Below are 11,158 nucleotides of genomic sequence, written 5' to 3' on the forward strand. Positions count from 1 at the left end.
TGTAATCGCCCAACATGTGAAACACAATCAACTGGGCGACCACCACCCAAATAATGGTATATTAAGGTAATAAGGGTGAACCTCTTACATAAGAAATGTTTGGTAAAATGTTCAAACTATTTTGGAGGAAAATATGGAATAGGTATACAATAAACATGGGCTTTTGTACAAGATTTCATTTTTTCTATGAGAACCTCGTATGACAACCCACCAAGGTCCACCCCAGAATTTCACCCACCCGGAAACCCACTTTCCCTGTCTTTTCCGACTTCACAATGTGAGCAGGCAATGGTTGTTCAATTCGGCGCTGACCCACGGCTAAGGGATGGCTATTGATACGGATACTTTTGGCAGCCGTTGGGCTTCAATTAACGTGTGTCAATATTGAGCTAGCCCAACAACCGGCAGCTCCTGTGGACTGGGGGTGGTGGAGAGGAGAGTTGGTCCTGCCCCACTCGATAACCCAATAAAACTGAATGGCCACGTTCGATGACGGACTCACCCCGAAAGCCAGCACTCTCCCTCGGTCCCGTCGTTTGGTCTCTTTCTGGCATTTATGCTTTATGCATAATTTACGGCAGCGTCCAATCATAAAGCGGGTGAAAAAGCTGAGCACGAAACGTTCCCAATAAGTGCCAGACACGCCCTTGCCCTGAGCCACCCAAATTTCCGAGGTCCCATCATCACCTGAATGTGTATCTCGAAGCGTGCAAAAAAAAAGTACAAAAATTAAGTGAACAATGAGGAAAATATATTTGTGCTGTTTAATATGGATATTCTTAAATAAAGCACAAAAACACCCAATAAATACTATTTACTTTTCTTAATATCACACTGCCCTCTTAACAAACTTCAAAGTAATAATTTTGGTAGCCTAACGAATAAACTACAAATTAAATTACACATTTTTTTAACTTGACAAACATATTTAAGAATGGAAAATATATATTGTGGCGCATCCAAAGAAACAAAACAAGAACAGTTACCAAAATGTGAATAAAAATATAAGCCTTGGTAAGTGAAATTTGATAGTCCTTTAGTAGAACACGTCGCAATCCGTGTAGGTATAGAAAAAAGTCGATCCGCAGGCGTTGCTGCCATAGGCTCGAACATGATTGTATCGCCGAGCCACGTAGATCATATAAATGGAGATCAGGATAAGGAATCCGAAACAGGCGACGAGAAGAAAGCTTATACGACCTTGGGTTGGGGATTTCGGACATCCAGACTCTATCTTCAATGCCTTTCTAAGTCTCTTTTTGTGGCCGCAATCACAGCAGCGCACACGTTTCAGGATCTGTAACATTTCGATTTTACGCAACTCCTTGTATTTGTTAAACATCTGGTACAGGCCATCGGCCAGCTTTTGCACCTCGCACATTTTCTTGATGTTTTGGATATAGTTATATTTTAATGTATTGTTAAATTGACTGTAGAAAAACGGCACCCTTTCTGAAACGTTGATATCTCTAGTGAATAATCCCCTTAGCAGATCATATGCTTAGTGAACATCGCATCCCTAGATGACCAATATTATGTTCAATTACAGTAATATTAACGCAAACCAGATTCTTGAGCGATTGCAATCCATTGCTAATATCAATATCGGTTATATGCTTTGCAAGTATAATTATAAATCTTTGGTTAAAACCCCTCAGTTATGAAAACAACGATGACATTCTCTGGATCACCACCATCAAATAAATCACAAAAAATATTTTTGGTTTATTTAACTATATTTTTACATATTTTAAATTTATCACAGAGAAAGTTATAGAAATTTTGATACACCATACAAATTTAGGAAGAGGAGCCTCCGCTTCCACTAGAAGCAGAAGACCCACTAGAGCCACTTTCATTACTTTCATGACTTTCATTACTTTCATGACTTTCATGATCACTATCATCTCCACAGCAATTACAACTTGAGGCAGCAGCTATCAATATTATAATAACTATGATAACGATCCATATAACGTCACGCAAAATGATCATGGAAGCCACAATGTATTCATGCTTTCCGAACTTGTGACGTGTCTTATCGCGAACTATTAGATCAATATCCAGCACCACTACCATTATCAAAATGAGCACTACGGAGAAGCTAACCAATATGAGAAACCAGTAATACTTGAAAAAAAAACCTAGAAGGATGGCATGTATTATGACAACTAATCCGGCTGCAACGAGGTAGGCTAACGGAATTTTATGGCCGATCTGGCAGCGAACGAATCTCGAATATACGACCATAGCCAAAATCACAAACGCCAGAATTCCGCAAGGTATCAAAGTCTGGTTCGGGTTAGAACTAATCAAAATTAAGAATATAGAAAGCGAACCAAGGACTTACCACCCACGGTTCAAACCAAACTGACACCGCGGTTAGTAAGATGGTATGGACAATGATCCATATAATGAAGAATATAATCTTGACGGGCCTTTTTTGGAGAAGTTTCATTGCGAAGCACAAGAAGGCCTGAACTACTATAAAAGCAATAATGGCTGGAATGGCAAAGACGTACGATGTACCGGCAATATACGAGTGGGCCGGTGGGTAGCACAGGAAGATGAACGTTGGAATGAGGGTACATATCAGGCATCCCTAAAATATGGTTTTCTTATAAGTATCTGGATCTAGGGTCAATACACTCAATACTCACATCCAATATGAGCAACACTCTCCAAATAAACCGACGCTTAACCTTAGGATTAGCGAAGGGATTTTCCTCGCGAGGTTTAGTGCAACAAGCTATATTAAAACCGCAGCACATTTTGCCGCCTATAAGAATGCGTCTGTTCTCGAAATGTATATGTGTATTTTATTTTCTAAATAATTTTTTGTTTTCAGTTAAATCTGTATGACGGGAAATGCCCGGAAACTGAATCGACAAACAATGAAACAATGGCTTTATTATATGTATTTTTAATAAATCTATCAATCCAATAAGGTAAAGTGGAAAGGGAAATATAATGTCACTGTAGAGGAACATGGCAGCTAATACGAAATCCTCTTCCTTAAACTGGTTCTCGTTGGTTTTGCCGCTAATCAACAATAATAAATAATGCCGCTTACAAATTTAGGATGATATCGTAAGTATTTCCAAGGGGAATACCGGAAGGGGCTGATACAAAAGCACATCATCATAGAAATTGTGATTATAACAACCATAGCGACATGCCCAATATACCTGTGTCTTAATAAGAAACTTCTTGCTTTCATGTGGAAAACAAAAAAGGTTATTAGCATTACGGTGAAAATCAAGTTGATCTGCGATGGACCAGATATCCAGATGTTTGACTGACATGAAATTAGTTACAAAAATGTTTGACTGCTTACATCATGAACTTAAGTTTTTTATTATTATTTAATTTATATTATTTCACATAAATTTAAATGAAAACATTCCTAGTCATCATCTATCCAACCCGCGAGTTGTAGAATGAACATGAATAGATGTACGACGTCATGGAAAAGGATCATCGAAGCAATAATAAAATCTAATTCGTCGTACTGATACTTGTGAATTTTGCCGCCTACAATCAATTGAAGGTCATAAACTATAAATATAGAATAAACGATCACGCCAAATGCTATATACACAATCCAGAGACTCCTGATAAAGATGGCTAGTATGCCCAGAGCTAATAAGGCAAGACCTAAGATGAATATTAATGTGTAACACGAGGTGAAGTCGCAGGGTGCGAATCTTGCGAAGAGATAAAGACAGGCGACCAGGACGGCGCATATTGCGAAGGCAATTAAAACCTGCAAGAAGAAAGTCGAATTAAGATTTGTCGATATATCATTGATTACTGACCTACCAGAAGCGGACGATAATGTACGGCAAGGCAGGACACAATGACGGCATGACATATGACGTATATTACCAGCAAAATCCATTTAATCGGCGACTTTCGGAAAACACCTGGGCAGTAGCACATCACAATATGAATTATAAATATGATAGCAATTGCTGGGATTGGAATCCACCAGTTAATAATTAAAAATCGCCTAATAGGCCTTGTCATGATACATATCGTCATTGCCAATGATGTAAAGGTCAAGTTGATCTGCAAAAGGTAATCGGATAAGACGAACAAATGGTAAACGTGTAATAGTCTATACTCACGGCCACTATCGTGAGGACCTTGGTGACAAACCTCCGACGCACGGCCGGATCTTCAAACACGTTGTGCTCATAAATCCTCTTCTTGTTACACATTTTATCAAATCCAAAAGACCGTGGTAGTGTATATGTATAGAGTGTTTGTGTATACGTGTGTTAGGTGTGTTTTATAGTAATATGACAGGAAACTCTTGGAACTAAAGTTGGAAAAGTATCTTTCAAAGAAAGATACACCAGACTGTTGTGACAAAATTTTAATTAATGTATTATTACTTAAAACTAATATTAATATTATTGCATAATGATAATTACTTGAAATGATGCAAGTGACTTAACCATTATTTGATATAATTGATTATATAAAGTTACATGGAAAATGTACAAGGAAAAGTGTTACCCACAATTCTAATTTGAAAGCTGTGAATAAACTCAGGTTACCTTTGCGAGTTATATCAACATATAAAACACAGTTTTATCCGCATAGTTTCACTTTAATTTAAACGACATTGTTACTAGTCCTCATCTATCAAACCCGCGATCTCTAGTATGAACATAAAGAGGTATGCGACGTCATGGAAAAGGGTCATGGCAGCAATAATATAATCTGATTCGTCGTACTGTTCCTTGTGAATTTGGCCGCCTACAATCAACTGAAGGTCATAAACTATAAATGTAGAGTATGCGATCACGGCAAAGCCTAAATATACCACATAGACACTTCTTAGATAGAGAGCTAAAATGCTCAGAGCTAACACGGTAATACCGAAGATGAAAATTAATGTGTAGCAAGCAGTGAAATCGCAGGGTGCAAACCTTGCGAAGACACAAAGACATGCGACCAGGATGGCACATAATCCAAAGCCCATTAAAACCTGCAAAAATAAAGACGATTAAGGATTCGGCGATATGTCAATGGCTTACCAAAAGAGGACGAAATAGAACTGCAAGGCAGGACACTAAAACAGCATGACATATGACGTATACTACCAACAACACCCAGTTAAGGGGCGACTTTCGGAAGAGCGATTGGAAGCAGCACATCATAATATGAATTATAAATATGATGACAGCGGCGGGGATCCAAATCCACAAGTTAATTTGTAAAAAACTCCTAATAGGTCCTACCAATATACAAATCATCATTACCAGTGTGGTAAAGGTCAAGTTGATCTACATATGGCAATCGGATTAGTTTGTTTTACAAAATACGTATAGTAGTCTATACCCACGCCCACTATCGCAAGGACCTTAGTGGCAAACATCCGACGGACGGCCGGATCTTCAAACACGTTGGTCTCATATCTCTTCTTCCTGTTACACATTTTACCAAGTCCAAAAGATCGTGGATGTGTACACGTATACATGTATCAGTGTGTTTATATAATGACTTGACAGGAAACCCTAATGACCTTAGTTGGAAGAGCATCTTTCAAAGAAAGATACACCAGCCTAAGTAATGTCAAAATTTTATTTAATGTGATATTATTAACAACCTAATCTTTATTTGTTATAGATGATAACATAAAGGATACATAGAAAATGCACATGAAATACGAATTCCTATATTTTCTATTTGAAAGCTATGAATAAAAGCAGGTCACCTATGAGAGCTCTATCAACATTTCCAATATTTTTTTATCCGCATTTATTCACTTTAATTTAGATGACAATTTTACTAGTTTTCATCTATCCAACCAGCGAGTCGCAGTATGAACATAAAGAGGTGTACTACATCATGGAAAAGGGTCATGGAAGCAATAATATAATCTAATTCATCGTACTGCCTTTTGTGAAGTTTGCCGCCTATAATCAACTGAAGGTCATAAACTATGAATATAGTATAGGCGAATACGCCGAAGGCCAAATATACCACCCGAACACTTCTGAAAAAAAATGCTAATATGCCCAAAAGAATCAGGGTAACACCAATCAACATAATGAATGTGTAGCACGAGGTAAAATCGCAAGGTGCGAATCTTGCGAATATACACAATGCCGCGACTAGGACAGCACATACTCCGAAGGCCAGCAAAACCTGCAAGAAGAAAGATGAGTAAAGTTTCGGCTTTATATCACCGGAACCTGGCTTACCAGGAGAGGAGAAAATTTAACTGCAAGGAAGCAAACCAACACCGCATGGCATATGACATATATTACCAGCAAAATCCATTTGATAGGGGACTGTCGAAAGAGGTAGCGGCAGCAACACATCATAATGTGAATTGCGAATATGATGATCGTGGCGGCGAGACCAATATACCAGTGTGTTTGTATAAATTGCTTGACGGACCGCGTCGTTATGGCAATCGCCATGGCCCCTGATGTAAAAGCCAAGTTAATCTGCAATAGGCGATCGGATTAATAGCATCGATCTGAACTCGTATTGACTCCAAACTCACGGCCACTATTAAAAGGACCTTGGTGACAAACATCCGACGGACCCGCGGATCTTCGAAGATATCTTCTTCCAACGTCTCCCTCCTGTCAAACTTGCAACACCGCATTTTATCGAGTTCCTAATATCGTGGAGGTGTATATATACGTATATTTGTGTGCTTATATATTGTGTGACTGAAAATTCTCAGAGTCATAGTTGGAATAAAAGTATATTTTTTAAAGTCAATGTATATTTTATGTATGTATATTTTTAAGTCAATGTGGTATTTCAGTAATTTAAAACCCTTGAAAGGATATTATCTTTAAAATTTGGGAGCCCCAAAAAGATGTGTAGAAATTAGAAATCCCTTGAATAGGTGTCTAAAAGTAAACTTTAAAAAACAAATCACTATCATATGTCATTTTGGGTTTCAAAAAGTATGCAATAATATATTTATTCAAATTCTGAAGTTTAATAAATTCAGTCAAAAAGGCTCTCTCTTCTCTTTTTCACTGCATACTTTTAGACGACTAAAATAGCATATAAAGATATTTATTTGGAACGCAATATGACTTTCAGAATCTTGAATTAACTTTAGTATTAGAATTTTGGCACTCCTAAAATGCAGCATTATTTTCTCAGTCTTTTGGTATTTTCGTATGCTGCTTTTCTCTAGGTTTTGATTTTATCTAGTGAAAAGGCGCCGAAGCAGGCCAAACTAATAAATAGAGTGTAGGCGGATCCTAGGCAGCAGCTTTTCACGTAATGAGCGACGCCTCGCTGCCCGCCAATGTGAAAATGCGGCGTGGAAAATCTCGGAAGCTGGCGGCGCATTCGTGACTCTTCAGGCAGCAAAAACCTGCAGGGCGGTTTTGTCCTCAGGTGTGAATAAGCGTGCAAGAAGTTGACATAAAGCCAGGCAAACGGGCGCACAATGGCTGGAGCAATGGAATCGCAGGAGGAGGACGAGGACGAGGACTCCGAGGACTCGGAGAACTGGAGGACAGGAGAAGCTGCATTGGCAGTCGCTGAACCGCACTAATTGAGCCGCGTTACGTCGACTCGAATGCATTTCAATGTGTTGCCAAGCAGCCCGCCGATCCCATCACATATTGTCATCATTTTCCAGCCTCTCGCCTCTCGCTGGGAAGTCGAGCAACTGCTGCCCGGAAAAGAAAACCACGGAACCCAAAAACCCAACTAGATAATCACCCACCCATCCAGAATCTGACCCGAGTCAGCTGCTCTTCCTCAAAAAAAAGATCGAAGGGTCAGAAATAAGCTGCGATTGTCTCGCAAAGCTCAGATGAATTTATTGACCCATGAGGGTTATTAATCAGAAAAGACAGGAATATCCCAATAAATCCTTGGAATAATCTGTCTGAGATTTATTTTGGGCAATGTGTAATTGTTTATGAATTCATGAACTTGGTATTTTTCTAAAACAGAATGATATTAGGAAATTTTTTGAGCCTCCCAAAGATTTCTAAAATATTTTGAGTAAAGGTTGATAGCTCAATAAGGGGGGACGTAAAACCAAAGGTAGTTAGGATCTCGTCAGCTTATATGATTTTGATTTCAAATAAATTTTCCCAGTTTTTAACATTTGATATTATAATAGTGTCTAGTCAAAGTTGGATTTCTAAACTCTACAGTTTTCTTAATTACGATAATGTTATGCAATTCCATTCGTCTGTTTTCGCTGTTTTTCTGTCAGTGCACAGGACCCATCCTCCACCTTAGATTATAAACTACAAGTACTCATATAGAATTTTGAAATACTGTCATCTTGAGCGCCCCGTGGATTCCTCTTTTTTCTAATGGCAACCAGCCATTGACATGGGACACTTTCGGTGTGTAGGAGTGGCAGGAGATCATGTCATAGTTCAGAGAGTCGACAATTAACGTGGGTTAAGTGTTGTTTTGTTCTCCTTTTTTTTTAGCCAGCATATTGTACATTACACAAGATACACTTATATGGCCATTAAGAGGTGCCGAGGGTGCCTTGTAATTGAAAGGAAAATGCAGCTTTAGCTTTTTAAGAAATTGTAATCACAGCAGATGAACTCAGCTGAGCCGAGTGATACAAGGATACGAGGATGCAGGGATGGGGACGCAAAGATGCGAGGATACAAAGCTGATAGGTCACAGCACCAGGGCCAGACAATTCCTCGCACTTGGTGGCGTAATCATATCCGGAAGAGATTATGCTGCAATTCACGCTCGACTTACATCCCTGCCCCCTCCGGTGCATCCATCTCGTGTCCCTATTGTTCTGCCTCATTTCGGGTGATAAGCGCAGTCGTTGTCTGCCGTATTTTCCCACCTCCCACCCCCAGATGTCGGACAATGGAATTGGATTATAATTTTTTATTGTGCAGAGCGAGCAGCTCGAGTACTTTGGATTTTTCCATGCTTTCGCCCCTGTTGCGTGCTCGAGTTGTTGTGGCACAATCGAAGGGGCGTGCCACGGGGCCCCCAAACCGACGATAAGAGTTATTGATATGCTAAAAACAAAGGACGAAAATATTATGCTTATTTCAGGAGGCTACACAAAAAATTATGGCGCCTGCGGAAATTGTTTATGGCGGGTAAACAGTTCTTCGGGGGCATCGAAAGGGAGACGGAAATATGGCGGACGTTGTTATTATTTTTTTTTATTGAATGGAATGAGTTAAAAAAGTGATTTAAGCGCAAAAAACATACAATTGTCTGCAAAGTTGATCCCAACTTTTTATTCAGAACTTAAAAATTCATATATCCCACTTATAAATTTAATTTTAGGTTTCAAAAAGTATGCAACAAAATTCATAAATTCAATAAATTTATTCAGTTAGACTGCAACTAGTTATTCACTGCATACTTTTAGACATATAATATGAAAAATGGCAGAAGTTTATATTATTTATTTTAAGGAGTAAGTGAAAAAAGTGATTTAAGCGCATGTTTGTTGAGCTTAATTCATTTTTTTCACTTACTCCTATTCTGTGAAAAGATGATCCCTAGATATTTATACAGAATACATTTTCCCTAATTAAGATTATTTCTACGAACACAAGAGATATTTAAATAACACTATTATTTCTTCAGGTTTTAAGAATAACCTATCCCTTAAAGTATTGTTTTTAGATAAAGATATTTTTTTGGATTGCTCGATTATGCAATACAATATTTCTTTCTTTCTGTGTCTTTACAACAGTTCTATATAGTTTCCTTAAAGAAATAAAAACTAAAATTTTAGGTCCCTTTGAAAATATAAAAATATTTATATTAATGACTCTTATTGGGTGTTATCATAAGCAGTTTTTGTATTAAACTAAATCCAATGAAATATTTTTTTCAGTCTAAAATATAATTTCTTAACTTTTCCTGACACCTTCTCATTTTCCCACATAACCTCTCATTAGCAGCTTCCTTTGGGCGGAAATCATAACTTTCCCATAGCCCACTGCAAATCAATAGCCATTAATTAGCTTAATTAATGTCATCCGGCTGGGTGACCAAATCGTATTGTCCGGAGTGCCAAAGTGTTATGCAAAAGCGGGTCGAGAAGTGGTGAAAGTGCGGAATTATCCGGGCTAGATCTGCATGAAGTGCTGCCACCGACCAACCGCGTTCAATTAGCCAAATAAGTCAGTTTTTGTCAGTGCGATTGAAAGGGGAAAAGGGAGGTAGGGGGCAGGTTTTGGGGGGCACTTCGCATAGATGGATAGGTAGATGGATACTCGAATGGCCGACTGGGCGTGCATAAGGCAAACATCAAAAGGAATCGACTGGGGGAGCGGCCAACATGACAACAGCTGAAGGACCATTCACATTCATTTCACAATTGGGGGTTGGCCTTCGACGATGATACGAATCGAGGAATCGGGTTCAAAAGAACGCCGCGAGGCGGTGTCAAAAGTCATCATCGAAAATTGGGCACAACCAGAAGCTATTCTCTGCCGGATTGTCAAACTGAATGGCACTGCCCTTCTGCCAGTGGGCGGTGGGCTTGAGCATATGCTGAGGGCCCACTGTACGTCAGTCGTCTTTGATTATTTGCATAAAAAAACATCGAGTCGCATCGCTCGATTTCGCTTTTCGTTCCCATTTGGATATTCAATTCGTTTTGAATTATTCATATGATATGGCCAAAGAAAGGGGGAAAAAATGTCAACTCAAGTGGACATCACATGCGTCGTTCCTGACGGAGGTATTAAAGCTTTACAATAGTCCGATGTCACCAAATCAAATTCGACTGAATTATATAAAGCTATCCAAATAAATATAAATATTTGCACTGGGTATATTAAATATTTATTTATTTATTGTGCAAGGGAAAGTATTCAGTTAGGGTAATATTCATGAGTTAAATAATATTATGGAAATCGTTAGTTGAACAATCTGAAGCATCCTCTTTTCTTAATATCAGTTCTTTAAAATTCAGGAATGAATCTAAATATAATATTATTATATATAACATAAAAATACAGTACCTATTAGTGTTCTTTTTGTTTTATTATTATTATTATTTTGTATTATCCCAAAAATGTATGCTACAATACTTTTGAGTTAAGCTTAGGGTTTTTAGAGATCTTTATTTCTATATTTGTTAAGATTCAAATACTTACGTCATTTTTCCATTCCCTATTAATTGAGCTGCCTGACTAAT

General features: G+C 38.3%; 2 protein-coding genes and 1 long non-coding RNA gene across 4 annotated transcripts; 1 reads left to right on the top strand and 2 right to left on the bottom strand.

Annotated features, from left to right (window-relative positions):
• The first annotated feature begins 850 nt into the window (after positions 1-850).
• On the top strand, positions 851-6,696 carry LOC119548562. The gene is made up of 4 exons (XR_005219303.1): positions 851-1,014; positions 1,916-2,585; positions 2,849-5,580; positions 5,641-6,696. It is a non-coding gene; the product is annotated as an uncharacterized LOC119548562 (long non-coding RNA).
• Positions 928-1,398, bottom strand: LOC119548561. Its single transcript, XM_037855868.1, has one exon. The coding sequence runs from the start codon at positions 1,379-1,381 to the stop codon at positions 1,037-1,039; it is 345 nt and encodes a 114-aa protein (XP_037711796.1). The 5' UTR covers positions 1,382-1,398; the 3' UTR covers positions 928-1,036.
• LOC119548560 lies at positions 1,773-2,853 on the bottom strand. Of its 2 annotated transcripts, none has more exons than XM_037855866.1 (3): positions 2,661-2,853; positions 2,351-2,602; positions 1,773-2,292 (listed from the first exon to the last, which is right to left on the bottom strand). In XM_037855866.1, exons 1-3 carry the CDS (start codon positions 2,769-2,771, stop codon positions 1,801-1,803), a joined length of 855 nt encoding a protein of 284 aa, XP_037711794.1. In that variant the 5' UTR covers positions 2,772-2,853; the 3' UTR covers positions 1,773-1,800. The 2 variants fall into 2 exon arrangements, with proteins under 2 accessions (XP_037711794.1, XP_037711795.1); XM_037855867.1 differs by having other exon boundaries at positions 1,773-2,308.
• Positions 6,697-11,158: the final 4,462 nt, after the last annotated feature.

Source organism: Drosophila subpulchrella, chromosome 2L, assembly GCF_014743375.2.
Source record: "Drosophila subpulchrella strain 33 F10 #4 breed RU33 chromosome 2L, RU_Dsub_v1.1 Primary Assembly, whole genome shotgun sequence".
Lineage (NCBI taxonomy): Eukaryota > Metazoa > Arthropoda > Insecta > Diptera > Drosophilidae > Drosophila > Drosophila subpulchrella.

Coding starts and splice junctions, on each gene's coding strand:
- LOC119548561 (XM_037855868.1), bottom strand. CDS start 1,381: ATGTGCGAGGTGCAAAAGCTGGCCGATGGCCTGTACCAGATGTTTAAC.
- LOC119548560 (XM_037855866.1), bottom strand. CDS start 2,771: ATGTGCTGCGGTTTTAATATAGCTTGTTGCACTAAACCTCGCGAGGAA. Junction 2,603..2,660: donor GAGTGTTGCTCATATTGGAT/GTGAGTATTGAG, acceptor ACCATATTTTAG/GGATGCCTGATATGTACCCT. Junction 2,293..2,350: donor TTTGGTTTGAACCGTGGGTG/GTAAGTCCTTGG, acceptor AACCCGAACCAG/ACTTTGATACCTTGCGGAAT.